The sequence below is a fragment of the Tupaia chinensis genome, unplaced genomic scaffold, assembly GCF_000334495.1.
Source record: "Tupaia chinensis unplaced genomic scaffold, TupChi_1.0 Scaffold144642_1, whole genome shotgun sequence".
Taxonomy (NCBI): Eukaryota; Metazoa; Chordata; class Mammalia; order Scandentia; family Tupaiidae; genus Tupaia; species Tupaia belangeri.
In genome coordinates this window covers 271,067-291,268 of record NW_006204503.1, presented here as the reverse complement: position 1 = coordinate 291,268, position 20,202 = coordinate 271,067, and the positions used below count along the sequence as shown (strand labels likewise).

At 35.4% G+C, this 20,202-nt stretch overlaps 1 protein-coding gene across 1 annotated transcript in view; it reads left to right on the top strand.

Moving 5' to 3' along the window:
• The window catches only part of BRIP1 (BRCA1 interacting DNA helicase 1), a 172,412-nt gene that overhangs the window by 48,973 nt on the left and 103,237 nt on the right, over positions 1-20,202 (top strand). Inside the window, exons 7-9 of the mRNA XM_027767776.1 lie at positions 3,001-3,291; positions 11,519-11,740; positions 14,007-14,206. Of these exons, the coding sequence (XP_027623577.1) occupies positions 3,001-3,291; positions 11,519-11,740; positions 14,007-14,206 (713 nt within the window). The remainder of the gene's footprint in view (positions 1-3,000; positions 3,292-11,518; positions 11,741-14,006; positions 14,207-20,202) is intronic.

Genomic DNA, 20,202 nt, shown 5'->3' with positions numbered 1-20,202 from the left:
TTTCCCTTTGTGTTCATCATTTTGGTTAATTACTGGAAGATGGTGGTTCTGGCCAAAAGGAAGAACAATAATTGTCTTTTTGAAACCTCTGTTCTACTGCCACATTTCTTTAAATATGATTGTGTTGATACTAATGGGAACTTGGATAGAAGTTTTATTCTGAAATAATTTCTCTTTAATAATGTAAAAGAAAAATAATCAGCTTTTCATCTTAATTTCCACCTATACCCTACTTGCCTAACTACCCATTGAAAGCCATCTTCTTGAGATGTCTACCTTGAATTCATAGACGATATAATTACATCAGGTAACTTTAAACTTTAAAAACAAACAGAAACATGTTTAATAAAATGACCTGTGGTTTATAATTCCCTGATGAATATCATCCCTTTTTATTTAAAAAAAAATGTAAAAGATACATTTATATATCTATGAAGACATAAGTTATAAACTGTTGTGATAAGTGGTTGATGTATTTTGTATATTTCTGTATTGTTTGAAATTTTTGGTTAGGTAAGGTAGAATTAAAAGGAGTATGTAGTAATGCCTTAAGTAGAATTGGTATTGAAAAGTGTTATATCAAAAAGTAGGTTTTCTGGGAACCAGCAGTTAGCATAATGGCTATGTCGCTGGACTCCCACGTAGTCGACCGCAGTTCACGTCCTGGACCCGGTGGCTTAAAACTCACGCCGTGCGCGTGTGCGTGCGTGCCCAAGATCCCAAGAGGAGAATGGAGGAGAAGGGATTGCAGCGTGACCATCCCCCCTGGGGGGTGATTTCTCGCTTTCTGTCTCTATATCTCTGTCTGTCTGGCGAGCGCACGCGCCCTATAGCGAAAACCTCTCCAAAAAAAAAAAAAAAGTAGGTTTTCTGGGCCAGCAGGTGGCATGATGGATAGTTAAGGTGCTGGATTTTCTTCTGACTGACCATAGTTTGAGTCCTGGCCCTGATGACTTGAAAATCATGCCAGGTGCATATGTGTGCATGCCCAAAATCCCAAGATTAGAATGAAGGACAAAGGGTTGTCCCCTGGGGGAGTGATTTTTCACTTTCCCTCTCTCTGTTTCTTTTTCCCATGAGTGCATGTGCCCTGTGGCAAAAACCTAAAAAGAAAAAAAAAAAAATAGGTTTTCCAAGCCCTGAGAAAAGACCACATTATTTGATTACTTTTATGTTGGATAGAATGTATTCATGTAGTACATAATGATGTATTGGGTCCTAGCTTTCTAATATTCAAGTGAATTAACTGAATCATAAGGAAGACAAATAGTATATAGTTGAGTGAAAAGATTGAAGGTATGAAAAAGTAAACTAATTCTACTATCTAGCACTACCTTAATTTTTTAGTATGTTAATTATTTAATGTGATTCTTGCAAAGGCCAAAAAAGAATTCTGGTAGAAATATACAATTTGCATTCCATTTTCTGTGTGCCCATAAATTCTTGGATATTGCAACATATGTAACATAACCCACATGTCAGCTGTTTCCTGCCTCAGTGTTGACAAGAGCCCCATTCATAACTCTTCTTTTTATCCTTTCAGTGAATAAGTAATTATTCAATATAGAAGGCAGGATATTTGGAACTGGCTATTTAATGTGGCAGCACTCTGTAATGAAATCTGCTGTTACTGGCAACCTGAGAGGGGAATGTAACAATTCCAGCATGGTTGTAACCTTATCTGCTTTGACTGACTGTTTACTTGGCACATCAGTGAACCTTTTATCCCAGTGAGTGACAGCTCCAGAAGGGTCACATTTACATCCATTCTATCATGTATTGTAATATTTAATGGCGGACAAGGTTGAACGAGACTGGGAGTAATTTGAACTTGCTTTTCCACTGAGTCGAGGCTAAAAGACAGCTTGATCCGCAGTATTGTGGTGTAACATGCTATGACTTAGCCGTTGTTTATGAAGGCTAATCTTACTGATTACAATTTAAAAATAGAAAAAAAAATAACTTCAGTCAAGTAGGGTGTTTGTTCTATTAAATTAAAACTCTTTGAGTACAGTTTTTTTTTATTACTGAGCTATTTACCATTTTCCCCCACCAACTACTTCTTCTCTAAAGTAAATCATGTCATAATAGTTCTCTTAAGCTGTATTCTATTTCATTTGGTGTGGTAATTGTGGCTTACAGTAGTTATTAAGAACCTGTGAGTTCTAATACATAGCATTACATTTTCTTTGTTTGTTTTCAAGAATTTAGAAAATAGGAATTTAAAAATATTAGACTATATTTCTGATGTTTCATATGGTGTGTTTAAGGAGATATTTATAAAACTATTTCAGTTATGAAACTGAATTATGAGTGAAATTGTCCAGAAAAAGCTATCCTGGATAAGTTTACTGATGATTTTGCATTCCGTGATAGGAAATTTAATTTCAAATATACTTGTTCCACACAAGCAACCTGCCTTCATTATTAAATATTAACATTTTGCATTTATTTTCATACCTTGACAGGAGAAGAAATTTCTGTTCTTTACTCATTTTTTAGTGCTATTTTAGATTCACCTTGATATTTCTATTCTTTTATAAACTATATTTGAATGCTTATTTTAAAACGTTGATATATCTTATAGGATATTTGAGTTAAACTGTGAATGAAACTAGTTTTATAGCTCTAAATTATAATATCACAAGTTCACATGAAGCCTAACCAAAAATTAAAATTGCCCTCTACTTTGTCTTATCGTTCTTATCATTTATGAAAGAAGAGGATTAAAATATACTTAAAACATTTGGAATTGGAGAGTTAGCAGGATATGTTAGAAAGAATAGAAATACAGAAATGTCATTTATCAGTTTCCAAATGAGAAGAACCAATTTTAAATGGAATTTGTCATTTTTTCTTTAATGGCAAGTTTATATATTTAAAATATTTTGAAATTTCTTTTTATTTAACTTATAATTTATCACCTATAGGTTCTTATTCCATAAGAGGTTTGATAACATTTTTTATGTTAGTCCAATAGTTTTCTTTGTTTTGTTACAGTCGCCTGGTCACTGTTCTCTGTGCTGTTGTTCCACTAAACAACGAAACAGTCAAGAGTCTTCAAGTACCAGTAAGAAGGATCCTGGGGGGAAATCTAAGATACCCAAAATATATTTTGGGACTCGCACACACAAGCAGATTGCTCAGATTACCAGAGAGCTCCGGAGGACAGCATACTCAGGGGTCCCAATGACTATTCTATCCAGCAGGGATCATACTTGTGTCCATCCTGAAGTAGTCGGTAACTTCAACAGAAATGAAAAGTGTATGGAATTGCTGGATGGAAAAGATGTGAGTAAAAGTATATCGTTTTAGAGAAACAATAAGGTGAAATGATACTAATTACTATGTATATGTTTCATATGAACATTTTAGTAATAATCATATAACTTATGAAAATAAAATTATTTGTGTTGATATTTTTTGAAAATAATTTTACCATGAGAAAAATCTTTATTCAAGTTTAAAGTATGGTTTAAGTCCTAAAGTTGGGGAATATTTATTTCTTCTAAATAATTTCCATGGTCATTAGATGTCTTCTTACTATCTTTTTTTAAATACTTATATCAAAAGTAATCAAGTGTGGATGATGCCATAAGAATAAATAACGTAGTTAAATTATCTAGTCTAACTAGACCTAATTATTTAAAAGCTACAAAATTTGAAGATAGTTTATTTAGGTTCTCTGAGCAAATTTTGAAATTTAAAAAAAATTGAGAAATAAAATGACTATCTTGTCTTATGATTCTGGTTACACAATTTTAATTTAAAAATTATATTAAATGGTTAACTTTAGAATGTTATTAGTGGTTTTGAAATTTTCCAAAATAAACTAGAATCATTTGAATATAGGCTATGTGGAAATAGAGACGTCTTTCTTTTTAAAGACTTGTATGATTTTATTAATTTTCTTTGGCAGTATTAGTTTAAGTCTGTGTTCTCATATTTTAAGTCATTTACTCTAAAATTGAAGTTATGAGTATGAAATTATACCCATAAATTGATGGTATATGAAGTGATCAATGATATTTTAATATATTTTTAAAATTATTTTTTCTGTCATTAGTATTTTATCAGATTTTCTTCTACATAAAAGACTATAAACTATAGCCCCTACAGTTTCATTTAATTGATATATCACCTCCTACCGTAAAATACAAATAAATGATTTTGCACTATACTTTTTATTTTATAATAAACTCTTTTATTAGATAACAATTTATTTAAACTTTATTTAGGGATATTCAAAAGATGCTTTAAAAATATTCAAACATTATGAGATTATAAAGTATAAGTAGTAAGTAAAGGAGTCCAGTGGAAAAACTTGAGTGACTTGTTCAGAGCCAGAAAGATAACATAGAATTATTGAATTGAAATCATTGTTGAAATTCTACAGTCATATGTATTTCTACATAAGTTCTTTCTAACTCACTGAAGAATTGTGAAACTTCAGTCTATATATTTAAAAAATTCTCTTTAAGCAGAGATGAAAAATTAAAAAGCCAAAATGCTAAAGAAATAATAAAGCAAAAGTTCTTCATAGTAAAACTCATTACATGCTTAATTAGACTTCTTTCTGTAAAAAGCTAACTGATGTGCTGAATTCCTCAAATGCTTGTAATTTAATTTTTGTCCATAGTCTATACAAGAAGACTTGCTTGCATTAACATTATATTTTTATCGCTTTTTTACTTATTATTGGGAAAATTATTATGTACTTGTAAAAAATGTATTCATTAGTAAAATACATTGGTAAAAGCAATAATAAGTTCAAGATTAGATATTAAAAACAAATAGTCTTATGTAATCTTCTAGAATCCTGCAATGTTGATTATGTTTTTGGATTGATCTCTAACTCTTAAATTTGAACCTTATGAAAATGAAAAGCAATTTAATAGACTTCAATATTCAGAATTTTTTATTGACCTTCATGTAAGCAAGTTTTTTTGTTTTTTAATGATAACATTACAAATAATTACAGACATACACTTACGGTTTGACTTGACCAAATTCTGCCTCAGAATACTTTACCTCATAGGCATACATAAACATTCTTCTTCTTCTTTTTTTTTTTTTTTTTAAGTTCCAAGCCCTCAAAGTAATTTGGTATTGTAATGAGGGCTAATTACAAAGTCATCATTGGTGTCTATGTTTACTAGGGCTGAATTACCAAAGTGAAATGATAAATAGATAGCCAACAGTTGGATGAAAAGAGTTTAAAGTGTGATAATGCTTCAATTGACAGACTCCCCTCAGGGTTGTGTTACACTGGTAAAATAGATGAGCTTTTCTGGTTTTGATATCAAACCTGTACAGAGTTGTCATTCTAAGTGCCCTTAAAGTGTAAACTTTCTGATTTTTTGGCTTGATCTAATGGCACATGTGTTTTTTGTTCAATTTCTTTTACTTAACTGCTATGATATTAGCGTGCACTTATTTGTTAAAAGTTAAATTTTGTTTCAATTAAAAAATAATTTTAACTAGAGCAAGAAATGACAATTAACAGTTTTAGAATATCTTTTTTCTTTTTTTAAATAATAACTATTTTATCATTTATTTATTCATTCATTGATTTTTAATTTGACCAGAGAGAGACAGAGGGTGAGAGTGAGAGAGAGAGGAAGTGAGAAAGCAAGCCACCAGGTCCAGGACTCGAACCCTGGTCGGCTGTGTGGGAGTGTCCAGCGCCTTAACCACCACGCCACCTGCTGGTCCCAAGAATATTTTTTTCCGTCAGAATGAGACTTAGCAATTTACAGTCATAAACTCTGAAGGCATCTTAATGACAGCTTTCAGAATTATACAGAAGATGCTTAGAATGAAGAAATGGTAAATGTAGGACCAGCAGTTAGCGTAATGACTATGTCGCTGGACTCCCAGGTAGCTGACTGTGGCTCGAGTCCTGGACCTGGTGGCTTAAACTCATGCTGGACGTGTGTGAGTGCGCGCCCAAGATCCAGAGAGGAGAATGGAGAAGAAGGGATTGCGGTGTGGCCATCCCCCCTGGGGGGTGATTTCTCGCTTTCTGTCTCTGTCTCTCTCTGTCTTTCTGGCGAGCGCACGCGCCCTGTAGCAAAAACCTCTTCAAAAAAAAAAAAAAAAAGAAGAAGAAATGGTAAATGTCATCTTATTAAACTCATCTATGTCAAACTTAGTATGAAAGATAGTTGGCTTATCTCCGTCTGTCCTGGAGTGTAGAATTACAGAATTTTAGTGCTGGAAGGAACCTCAAAGGTGATATAGTCAGTGATTCAGCAGCAATCCTAAAATGGTTCTGTTTGAATGGCTCTTTTGATGCTTAGGCATGTAAGAAAATGGAACCTAAAGTTTGCCCTGTCATGTAAGTAATTAGCAAGAAAGGAAGACCTAGAATCCATGTTTTCTAACTCCTAGTCTATTGCTGTTTTGGTTATACTAGAAACAAAAACAGAAGATGGCATTAAGGTATGGGGAAGTTGATACCATATAGAGTTAAAAAAAAAAAGAATAGTACAGATTAGACAAAGTAATTGAAAATAATATAGAATATGACCTATAGTTAGGTGAGCCTTTTTCCCTCCTAATTTTTATTTGTATTTCTTTCCTTACTGTGGTTAAATAAAAAAGTGTTAGGAGAACTAGTCTTCAGTTGTTAATATCTTGCTCTTTGATTTGCTCACATTTTTTCTTTCTATATTACAGAGGGTGTATGTGTGTGTGTGTGTGAGCTCACCAGAGAGACAGAAATAGAAAGAATACCTTGCTTTCCACTGTGGCATGATCACACTGCAATCACTTCTCCATTTCTCCATCCAGTCAGGATTTGGGGCACATACACATGCTCACCTGGCATATTTTTAAAGCCCCTAGAACTAGGATTTGAAACCTTCTTGGCCATGTGGCTCCCTTAACCACTAGACTATGAGCCAGCCCTGATTTGCTGACATTCTTTTATAGGTTATGAACCTTTATGATTTACTCTGTTTCTAGCAATTTCTAGGTATTGGTGTATGTAATGATGATGTGTATGTATTTTGAAAATAGATTTTTCTTTTGACTAGTTCCCAGATATAAAAATATAAATACTATATATGATATACATTATTATATATATTTTTTCAACTTACTAGGGGTAACACACTGGGAATGAAAAATAATTTATTTATTTATTTATGTTTGCCAGGAGGTGCACGTGCTTGCCAGAGAGCGAAAGTGAAAGAGAAAGGAAAGGAAAAGAGCACCCCTGATGGAGCGTGGTCATATTGCAATCCCTTCTCCATTTCTCTAGATTTTGAGCTTGTCAAGATATTGAACTTACAGGGACCAGCAGTTAGCATAATGGCTGTGTCGCTGGACTCCCACATAGTTGACTGCAGTTCAAGTCCTGGACCCGGTGGCTTAAACTCACACCGGGCATGTGTGCATGCGTGCCCAAGATCCCAAGAGGAGAATGGAGGAGAAGGGATTGCGGCGTGGCCATCCCCCCTGGGGGTGATTTCTCGCTTTCTGTCTCTCTGTCTCTTTCTGTCTGTCTGGCGAGTGCACACGCCCTATAGCAAAAACAAACAAACAAACAAACAAAACTCTCCAAAAAAAGAAAAAAAAAAGATTTTGAGCTTACATGCATACATGCGTAGTGTGTTTTTTCAAGCTAGTAGGGCCAGGATTTGCAGTGTAGTTTGACCATGTGTGATCTGATTTTCTTAATTGGTAAATAGAATAAATGAAAATTAAAATGGGGGGGATCAGCAGATGGCATAATGGTTACGTCAGTGGACTCCAATGTTGGTAGACCCAGTGGCTTAAAACTCATGCCAGATGTGTGTGCTTGCATGCTCAAAGTCCCTAAAGAAGAATGGAGGAGAAGGGATTGTTGCGTGGCCATGTCTCCTGGGATGTGATTTCTTTCTCTCTGTCTCCCTGGCAAGCATACAGCAAAAATCTCCCTTAAAAAAAAAAAAAAAAAAAAAAAGCTCATTATTCTACCAGTTAGTTCCAAATGACATTTGGAAGTAAAAATACATGTACTGAGTTAGAAGATTTAAAGTTACAGGCGTGCATAAAATAAAGATAAACTGTCTTTCTAATTCTTTCCATCTCCTTACCCCTTCAAAGAAACTACTGTAAAGTTTTATGTGTATTCTACCAGGACATTTAAGACATGTATTTCTTGTAACATGTGCATATATTCTATAAGAAAATAACTTACACAAAGTTAACCATTATTTTTTTATTAAGAATTATTTATTTATTTATTTCCATTTGTTTTATTATTGTTATTTTTTTTTTTCTTTATTTGACGAGAGAGAGAGAGAGAGAAAGGGAGAGGGAAAGGGAAAGTGAGAAAGCAAGCCACCAGGTCCAGGACTTGAACCATTGTTGACCATGTGGGAATCCAGCTCTCTTATCTACTATACCACCTGCTGGCCCCACAAAGTTAACCATTCTATACATATTGTTCAATATCTATTTTTGTCACTTCACATATTTTTACATATTTCAGCCTAACACATCAGCACACAGACAATTAACTCATTTTAAGAGGTGTAGTTTTTGTCTGAATTTGCCATCATTTATTTAACGTATCTCATATGGATAGACATTTGGTTATTTTCATTTTTTTGTCTATTAATCAGTACAGTACACATGTATTCAGAATAAAAGGAAACTTTTAAATTTGGAAAGTTTTGGACAAGTTGTATACTTCTTTCTACTAGCAGTTTATACTACTAAAAGTATGTATTTCTAATTCTATACGCTCAGACTAGGCTTTATCATACATCTTATTCCATTATTAATGCATATAGTACAATGTTTTATTTCTAGTAATAGAATAGTGAAGGACATTAGTAAATAACATAAGAGAAGAAATAAAAATTATTGTTAAAACTTCTTAGAATGTTCATTAGAAACTATGAAACGTACAAATCAAGAAGATTCTGTTTTTTTACCTTTTTTAAGTTTAGGTTTTTTTTCACTGTAGGACATTTTGCTTGCAAAAGACAGAGAGAGAGAGAGTGGGAAAGTGAGAAATCACCTCCCAGGAGGGGAGATGGCCCCACCATGGTGTGTTCTCCATTTTCCTCTTGGGATCTTGGCCATGCATGCACATGTGCCTGGTGTGATTTTTCAAGCTGCTAGTCTGGGACTCAACCCCCACAGTACGCCATGTGGGATCCAGTGCCTTAACTTCCATGCCACCTACTGGCCCCTAGTTTTTCATCTTTAAAATAGACAAAGATGAAAAGAAAAGATAATACTGGGCCAGCTAGGTGGCAAAGTGGTTAAGGTGGCTGGATCTCACATAGCCAACTGCATGGTTTTGAGTCACAGAGCCTGAGTTTTGAAAAATATGCCAGGACGGGGCCTACAAGTGCTGTGGTGGTTAAAGGTGCTGTAGTCCCACATGGCTGACCATGGTTCGAGTCCTGGACCTGGCGGCTTCCTTTCTTGTTCCCTTTCTGGCTCTCTGTGGTCAAAATTAAAAAAAAAAAAAAAAAAACCCCGAAGGAATTAAATAAATAAATAGATAATTCTTAAAAAAGAAATAAGATAAACATGCTGGGAGCCAGGAGTATGTACTTGTGTGTCCAAAATTCTTGAGAGAATAGAGAAGAGATTGCAGTGTGGCCATCCCCTGTGACGAGGGTTGTCTTCTCACTTTCCCTCTCTTTCTCTCTGGCAAGCACACGCACCAATAGCAAATTAAAAAGAAAAAAAATAGTTGATGCTAGTGTCATGTGAAATAAAGGTGATATAAAATGGCATATGCTTTCTGGAGGATATTTTGATAATATATTTACAAGAAGATTAAAAATACTTCATGGTCTTTGATCCCATATACATTAAGAAAATATTTAGAAATGTGCATAATAACGTTTACTGCAAGACTGTTTCCATAGAACAGTGGTTAGCAGAGGAAACCAGATCCCATGAATCTGACATGGGTTTGAATCCTGACTGGTGGCATTACACCACATGCACACCTGGGATCCTGACACGATGGAGAATTGGCAGTAGAAGGATTGCAGGATTACTGATTACTGGAGGGGGGCATGCTCGCTCTCTTTTGCGTGGACACATTTTATCATGAATAAAAGAAAACATATTTCTAAAAAAGGAATATTTACTGCATCATTACCTATAAAACAGAAATTGGTCACAGTCTAATGGCTCATCAGCTATGGCATGTTAATTTAATGTCCACTTAGAAGGAAACTTTGAAAAAGATTGTAAGAAAAACAGAGTTGAAGTATAAATTTATTTTGGTGCAAAAAGTTTTTGAAGTCCATATAATTTGTTCATAATAAGCATTTCCATGAACTTTTTGAAGACTCATTATATGAGCAGCAGTGAAAAAGTATCTAGTGACATGAGATTTTCTTGATAGATTTTTTTTTTTTAAAGAGGTTTTTGCTGTAAGACACGGAGAGAGAGAGAGACATACAGACAGGTAGACATACAGACTCACTGACAGGGAAAGTGAGAAATCACCCCCCCAGTGAAGATAGCCACACTGTGATCTCTTCTACATTCTCCTCTTGGGATCTTGGGCACACACGCACACGTTCCTGGTGTGATTTTCAAGCTGCTGGGCCCAGGCCTTAAACTAGGCCATGTGGGAGTCCAGCAATGTAACCACTACACCATCTGTTGGTCCTTTTGATATGATTTTTAATAAAATAAGCAGAGGAGAAAAAGGTGAATCCATTTTTATAAAAAATGTTTATTTATTGTGGCTAGATGATTAATAATCCTCTGTGTCTGGGGAAAATTTGCATTGTTCTTGTTATTTTAAAATTTAGTCACACTGTAAAGATATATCCTTAGATACATATGTGTAGAAGAAATATGAAACAAAATGCATCAAAATGTTAATAGTACATTCTTTGTGTGATGGCATTAAAGATAATATAGTGGTTTTTTGAGGGGGGTCTTTTCTGAATTTTTGTGGTGATACTTTATTTTTTCTCCCATGTCATCCCAACCTTCCTTCTTTAATTTCTTTTTAATTTTATTTGAATAAATAATACCATTATGGCTCAAAATTGTGAGCTTTTGAGAGGTGAACTTTATATTTACATATATGTGCCTGTTTCTTAGAGATACCCAGTTGTAACAGAAGTCCTAATCTCAAAAAGATCTATAGAGAAAAATTTCTCCCATTTCTATGCTCACATCACTTATTTCACATTTTGAGAATAACCAGTGATACTATTGTTCTAATATCCTTCCAGAAATATTTAATGCCTAATATCACTTTCATCAGAATGTACCACAGCAGATGTTTTAATAGTATTTTTCTTAAATTAATTTGGAATATCCCAAGCTCTACTGATCTAGAGGTCTGAGTCTTAATCAACTACTTTAGTTTCTTTGAAATGATTGTTATTATTGCAATGGCTTACTATGTCTTTTCTGGAAAATCTTAGCCTTGTGGCTTCAGTGACATTCCTAAAATTTTGAGTTAAACTCGTTTTATTCATTTTATTCCAGTATTGCTGCATATTCCAATATTGCTACGTATATTTGTTTTTAGGGGAAATCCTGCTATTTCTATCATGGTGTTCATAAAATCAGTGATCAACACACGTTACAGACTCTCCAAGGAATGTGCAAAGCCTGGGATATAGAAGAACTTGTTAATTTGGGGAAAAAACTAAAGGCTTGTCCATATTATACAGCCCGAGAACTAATAGAAGATGCGGACATAATATTTTGTCCCTACAACTATCTTCTAGATGCCCAAATAAGGGAAAGTGTGAGTAAATATATATATAAAAATCATAACAACTTTTGTTCCTACTTGAGATATAAATGTTGACTATAAAGCTTTTAGATGTTTCATTGTCTTTATGTAAATAAATTTATATAAACATATTAGAGTACTGAAAACATATGGTATAATGTTTTAAAAAATGAATTTTAGACCTAGTCATTTTATTTTTAAATTTGTTATGGGGCACATGTATTCACTGGAGAGAGAGGGAAAGAAAGTAAGAAAATACCCCCCAGGAGGGATGACCACTCAGCACTCCTTTTTCCTCCATTCTCCTCTCAGGATTTTGGACATGTATGCAGATGTACCCAGGGTGTTTTCCAAGATGCTGAGTCTGGGACTAGAACCACACAGTTGCCCAAGTGGGATCTTGCTGCCTTGACCACCGTGCCGCTGGCTGACCCAAGACCTAGGCATTTTAATTTCCAAAATCATAAGCATTTTAAGGTCTTAGTGACGGAAGTGGGATTTTAGTAGGATTTCTCAACCTTGGCAGGAATAACACTTTGCATTGGATAACTCATGGTTGTGGTAGGCTGCCTCGTGCCATTGGGTTGTTTAGTAGCATCCCTGGTTTTATCTGCTAAATGCCAGTAGCACCTTAAGAGTTGTGATTATGGCAAATGTCTCCAAACATTGCCAAATGTCTGATTGGGGACAAAGTTTTTCCCATTTGAGGACCATTTGTAGCCACTATTCTTTCCATTTCTAAATACTAACATATAATTATCTAAAAACATTTCTCTAAGAAAATTGTGTTTTAAAGAACTTATATTGGAAGAATATATGTAATATGCGAATTATGCTTTATGAGCTTTTTTAAAACTTTTACTTTTTGGAGAGGTTTTTGCTATAGGGCGCGTGTGCTTGCCAGAAGGACAGAGACAGAGAGACAGCGAGAAATCACCCCCAAGGGTGATAGCCATCCCACAATCCCTTCTCTTCCATTCTCCTCTTGGGATCTTGGGCACTCATGCACACATGCCTGGCTTGAGTTCAAACCACTGAGTCTGGGACTCAAACCGCTGTTGACTATATGGCAACATAGCCATTATGCTAACTGCTAGTCCCTGCTTTGTGAGCTTTTGAGAGGTGAACTTTATATTTGCATATATTTGCCTGTTTCTTAGAGATACTCAGTTGTGACAAAAGTCCTAACCTCAAAAACTTAAGGGGCCAGCAAGGTGGTGTAGTGGTTAAGGTGTTGGACTCTCACATGGCTAACTGCAGTTTGAGTCTCAAGACACAAAGACTTGAGACTCATGCTGGGTGTGTATGAGTGCATTGGCAGAATCTTGAGAGGAGAATGGAGGAGAGGGGATTGTAGCATGGCCATCCCCCCTGGGGTGTGTGTGTGTGTGTGTGTGTGATTTCTCAATTTCTCTATCTCTGTCTCTGCCTCTCCAGTTAGTACACTTACTCTATAGTAGAAATCTCTCTTTTAAAAAATAGCTTAAGAGAAAATACTTAACTCATCATTGTGGTGACTTTATTCTCAGGCAGGCTCTTTCTCTTGTGGGAACAAAGATAACTCTAAACAGCTAGCTAACCTAGAGAAAAGAACATGATCTCATATTGAACCCCCCCTCCCCGCCCCCATTACTCTGATTGGCCTAGCTTAGATCCCGCATTCATTCTTTAATCTGAACCAGTCACTGTGTTCACAGAATGATGGAACTCTTTACTTAACTGAAGAGCCTTGGGCTATAAGCCCAAGGCTTATAGCCTTACCCCTTTTGTGAGAGTAGTGATGACCTTTGACTGACAGATCGGTAGTCCTACCAGGCTCACATGGGAGTTGGGGAAGAACAATTCTTAAAATGTAGAATTGCAGGAAAGAATACAACAAAACATATCTACTACGTTATTGTATTTGGAGAGTCATTTGAATCTTGTGGTGTTATTTTACTTTTGAACGATTTATACCGTTCTTAAAATTATGTTGGAAATGACTTCAGAGTAGGATTTTTATACTCTTCTGTATAGCCAGTGGTATCTTGACCCAGGCACACTTAACAAAAAGTTTTTTTTTGATAGATTTGCAAACTATTTTGAGAGTGAAAAATGGCAAATTATAATGTAGAGCTGATATTTGGTTAGACTTAGCACTTTAGAAGTTTTATTTAAAATCTAAAATGGATTAGCAATATTGGCTTGTATTGTGAATTTTTTTGAGTGAAATATCTTGCATGTTGCTGTTAAATCCATTTTGCTGAATGTTTTACAGAAAAATTCTTTTACCTTATAGATGGATATAAATCTGAAGGAACAGGTTGTCATTTTAGATGAAGCTCATAACATTGAGGATTGTGCCCGGGAATCAGCAAGTTACAGTGTAACAGAAGTTCAGCTTCGATTTGCTCGAGATGAACTAGATAGTTTGGTCAACAGTAATATAAGGAAGAAAGACCATGAACCCCTACGAGCTGTGTGCTATAGCCTCATTAAGTAAGAACATTTGTGTATCAGTCTATTTGTGCTGCTTTTGTATTGAAAGTTATGTTTCATTATGCCAGAGTATTTTAAAGTAAGTAAACCTGGATTAACCAGACTATTTGGGAAATTAGCTATTCCTTAACAGTTAAAACTTTTTTTGAAGAATTGTTTATTAAATTAATTTATCATTATTATTATTTGAGAGAAAGTGAGAAAGCAAGTCACTAGATCTGGGACTCAAACCATAGTTGGCCATGTGGGAGTTCAGCACCTCAAACACCATGCTACCTGCAGGCCCCTCCAGTTAAACTTTTAACAAAAGCTAATCCAACCTTTGTTTTGTTGAAAACAATATAATGAACAATTCATTTTTAAGAAATAATAATTCTGAATCTTACTCTTAATTTAGCAGGATAATTTAATAGCCCTGTAAGATGTGTATAGGACATTGAACAGAAACTAAACATGGTTTTATTAACATTTTCAAAAATTCTGGAACATAGCTTTATGTTGTTATTTGATCCTCCAGTTTATGTGAGATTCTACTTTTATGTTTGTTTGTAGTTTCACTGTGGTGCATGTGTGCTCAATGGAGAGGGGTGTGGAGTGAGAAAGCACTCTCCAGGGAGGAATGGCCATGTTGCTATCTCTTCTCCTCCATTCTTCTCTTGGGATTTTGGGCATCCATGCACACGTGCTTGGTATGGTATGTTTTTTGTTTTGTTTAGTGTTTTTTTTTTTTTTTTTTTTTTTAAGGTTTTTGCCATAGGGCGCATGTTCTTGCTGAAGAGAGTCAGAAAGGAGGAGAAATTACCCCTCTGGGGGAATGGCCACGCTACAGTCACTTCCCTTTCATCCTCTTCTCAGGATTTTGGTACTGCACATATACGCACTCAAAGTGATTTTCAAGCTGCCGGGTCTGGGGCCTGAAACATGGTCATCTATGAAGGAATTCAGCACCTTAACCATCATGCTACCTGTTGGCCCCCCCAGGTGTTTTTCAGGCTGCTTTGAATTATGTTTGGCCACGTAGGATCCAGCCTCCTTAACTAATCAAGATGTCAGTACTCTAATAGATTTAATACTAATTTTACTAAAATTTATATTTCTGTTTTAGTAGACATTAGATTGTTGATCTTGAAACTCATATTTTAACTGGTTTAATTAATATATTTAATGCTAATTTATTTAAATTTATATTAGATAATTTCCCTTTAATAAAGTTGTTGATTTTGAATCTCATCTTAGGAAAAAGAACCTCTGTGATTCTATAGCCTATTTCCATTTATTGTAACATTTTTCTGTTTCCTTTATAGTATACTTCTAAAAACTTTGACTGTATATAGTCACATGATTTGAACATAAAATATCACAGATTTATACAGTGAAAACCTGTCTCACACCTCCTCTGCTTAATTCTTACTCTCCTAAACAAGTTTTTCATTGAGTACATATTTATGCATGTACAAGCCAATATAGATATATTCTGGTAACCTACAGTTTTTTTTCAAATGATAGCGTACTATGCAAACATTTTTATGCATCTTGCTTTTTTTCACCCCACAATATATTTCGTATTTCTCTTTCTATATCTAGACCTACAAAGCATTCATATATTTCGTATTTCTCTTTCTATATCTAGAAATACAAAGCTTTATTAGTTTTAAAAATTAGTTGCCTAGAATTGACTCTACTAGGTAGATATTATACAATAATTTATCTAAGTAGCCTTTCATTAATAGAGGGGTTGTTTCCAGTCTTTTGCTCTCCTATTGTTGTAATGAATAACTTTGAACATACATATTTGTTTGTATGCAAGATTATCTGTAGGAAGATTCTTACAATTGAAATGATTGGGTCAAAACATAGATCTATTTTGTAATTTTTATAAATATTGCTAAAATTTTCACAATAGAAGTGCTGGCAGATGGCATGGTGGTTGAAGGTGCTGGACTCCCACATGACTGACTGGTTCGAGTTCCAGACCTGGCAGCTTGCTTTCTCACTCTTTTTCTCTTTCTTTCTCTTGCTTGCTCCCTCTCTCTTGCTCTGTCCCTCTGTGGTCAAATTAAATAAATAAATGAATAATGTTAAATATTCTAAAAATAATTTATACAATAGATGGATGGGTGAAGGACTAATGTATATTTTGACCAATACTGTTTGTGATTACTGAAGGTTTTTTTTTTTCTAGCCTACTAGGTGAAAAGTAGCATCCCAGTGTGGTTTTCATTTATATTTCTCTTAATATAAGTGAAATTAGGCATTTTAAGAGCTATTTACATTTTTTTATCAACTCTGTTGAGATCTGTTTTTTATTTATTTCTTTATTGTGATCCTTCTTACAGATTTATAGAAGCTCTTTATATATACTATATACTAGAGAATTACCTCTTCGCCTGTAATAAGAGTTGTAAATATTTCTCCCCCTTTTTGTCATCTGTTATGTCTTTTCATTTGGTACTTTTGCCACATAGATTTTTGTCATTTTTATTTCACATCATTATTTGTTGAAAGAGTTGTCTATAGTTGCAAATTCTGATTTCTTATCTTACAATCTTCCTTCATCCATCTCAACAGCATTGTTCTTTACATAATTCTACTCAAACTGTTGTCTTCAATGTTGCCAATGATCTCTGTATTGCCAAATCCAAAGGTTATATTTTTCTGTTATGTTACTTGACCTCTTGGCAGTGTTTGGTATTATTATTATTTTTTATTTTATTTTATTTTTTAGAGGTTTTTGCTATAGGGCGCATGCACTTGCCAGACAGAGAGAGACAGAGAGACAGGAAGTGAGAAGTCACCCCCCAGGGGGGATGGCCACGCCGCAAACCCTTCTCCTCTATTATCCTCTCGGGATCTTGGGCACGCATACACACGTGCCCGGTGTGAGTTTTAAGCCACCGGGTCCGGGACGCGAACTGTGGTCTACTACTTGGGAGTCCAGCGACATAGCCATTACACTAACTGCTGGTCCCCAGTGTTTGGTATTAATGACCACCTCTTTGAAAGGCATTTGTGTTTTAACTTCAGTGACATCTCTGATTTTCCTCCTCATACTCCATTTAAAAAACAAATCAATTTCTTTGAACAATTCTTACCTAGTTGATGTCTAAATGTTATAGTGCCTTAGGATTTTGTCCTGGGAACTAATTTATTTTCTAACTCTGCATTTTTCATAAGTTATATGACTTAGTATCATAGCTTAGAATATAATATACAATACTGTGAGGCCTGAATCTGTCTTTAGTCCTACCTCTGCCTGTTATTCTTATATATTCTCCTGTCTGCTTTATGTATGTCTGATATTATATCAAATAGACATTTCAACTTCATGCCCAAACCAAAACTCTTTCCTTCCCCCCACCGATTGTTTGGCCTTCAATCTTCCCCATTAAGCAAACAGTACTTACCAGTTCCTCAAATAAAATAATCTAAATATTATTTCTAACTGCTGCTTTACCTCTTTTCAGTTCATTAGTAAGTCTTATAGATAGACAATATATACCAAATCCATCAATTCCTTTCTCCATTTCTCCATATCTATTATTCTAGATTATCTCTCAATTCAAATACTATAACAGCCTCCTAACAAGTTTGCTTTATTTTTTTTTTTTTCCCCTTGGGGAATGACCATGCCGCAGTCCCTTCTTTTCCATTCTCCTCTCAGGATTCTTTTTTTTTTGGAGACGTATTTTCGCTATAGGGCGCGTGCGCTCACCAGACAGACAGAGAGAGACATAGAGACAGAAAGCGAGAAATCACCCCCCCAGGGGGGCTGGTCACGCCGCAGTCCCTTCTCCTCCATTCTCCTCTCAGGATCTTGGGCATGCACGCACACGCGCCTGGTGTGAGTTTTAAGCCACCGGGTCCGGGACGCGAACCGTGGTCGACTACGTGGGAGTCTAGTGACATAGCCATTACGCTAACTGCTGGTTCCCTCCTCTCAGGATTCTTAATATGCATGTGCACACGCCAGGTATGAATTTAAGCTGCCAGGTCCAGGACTCAAATCATGGTCGACTATGTGGGAGTCCATTGATGTGACTGTTATGCCATCTGCTGGTCCCCAGGTCTGCTTTTAAAAATTTTTCTTTCTTTTTTTTTTTTTTTTTTTTTTTTTTTGGGTGTGTTTTTTTTTTTTTTTTTTTTTTTTTTTTTTTTTTAGAGGGTTTTTCTATAGGGCACATGCGCTTGCCAGACAGACAGAGAGAGACAGAAGGCGAGAAATCACCCCCCAGGGGGGATGGCCACACCGCAATCCCTTCTCCGTTCTCCTCTCGGGATCCTGGGCATGCATGCACACGCGCCCGGTGTGAGTTTCAAGCCACCGTGTCTGGGACACGAACCGCTATTGACTACATGGGAATCCAGCCATATAGCCATTATGCTAACTGCTGGTCCCAAAATTTTTCATTTTGTTCACCAGAGTGAGACAGAGATAGAGCATCCCTTCTCTTCCAGTCTCCTTTCTGGATTTTGGGCATGCATGCACATGCACCCTGGGTGATTTTCAAGCCACTGGGTCTGGGGATTGAGTCACAGTCAGCCATGTGGGAGTCCATTGATGTAACCCCCACACCATCTGCTGGCATAGTGATTTTTAATTTGCTGGGTCTGGGACTCAAACCATGGAATTGGCTATGTGAGATCTAGCTCCATAACCTCCACACCAACTGCAGACCCCAGGGCTCTGCTTTTCCTCCTGTCTTTCTCCTGGAATACCTCTGGCTTAGAAACCAAAATTATCTTTGAAACACTTAGATTATCTGGCTTTTATTTAAAACTCTATTAAAAACCTTCCCATAGCACTTTGAATGGAATCCAGAATTTTTATACTAGCTCAAGATGATCTGATTCCTGCTTATCCCTCTTTTTTTTTTTTTTTCCTTTCTTAAACTTGTTTTTTTTTTTTTAAGAGATTTTTGCTCTAGGGTGCGTGTACTCACCAGAAAGACAAAAAGGGAGAAATCACCCCCAAAGGGGGATGGTCATGCTGCAATCCCTTCTCCATTCTCCTCTTGGGATTTTGGGCATGCATACACATGTGCCTGGCGTGGGTTTCAAGCTGTGGGTCCGGGACTCGAACCGAGGTCAACTATATGGGCATCCAGTGACATAACTGTTATGCTGTCTGTTGGGCCCCTGCTTATCACTTTTAACATTGTTCATACCATTTTTCCCCATAGTACAGCAACTATATTGGTTTTCTTTCAGGTCTTCACATAAGCAAAACCTGTTAACCACTTCAGGATCTTTGCGCTAGTTATTCCTGATGTTTAGAATATTCTCTATTTCTGATACTCCCATGACTATGCCTTTTGCATTTAGTTAGACTAAATGTTATTTCAGGGACAGCATCCTAGACATTCAAATTATAAAGTACCAACCAGGTTGCATGAATCTAACTTACATTATATCGCTATCACATCTGGTATTTCCTTATGTATTTGTTTCTATGTTTGTTGTTGTCTGTCTTTCAAAGACTGTAATTTCCCTAAGAATAGAGACCTTGCCTATTTTATTTTATTTTATTTTTTAAATTATTTAATTTAATTTATTATTATTTTAAAAATTTCATCAGAGAGTAAAAAAGGGAAAGTGAAAAAGCAAGCTGCCAGATTTGGACTCGAACGGAGTTTGGCCATATGGGAGTCCAGCACCTTAACTACCACACCACCTGCTGGCTCTGCCTATTTTATTTTCTACTGTTATTTCCCCTACTCAGAATAATCTCTAACATAAAATAGTCATTCAAACAATTATTGACTATATAAATGCTTATATACATCTCAGTGAATGTATTTATATATTTTTTAATAATTCTCTTTTTTATTTTTTTAAATGTGCATTTAGAATAAGCACCTAAGATTTGGCTCACAGTTGGAGAGATATCTCTCTCTGTTCCTCTCTGGTCAAATTAAAATAAATAAATAAAAATAAATAAAGTTAAAATAATTTTAAAAAAAGATGTTATTGGTGGACAATTATCTTTGTTTTATTGC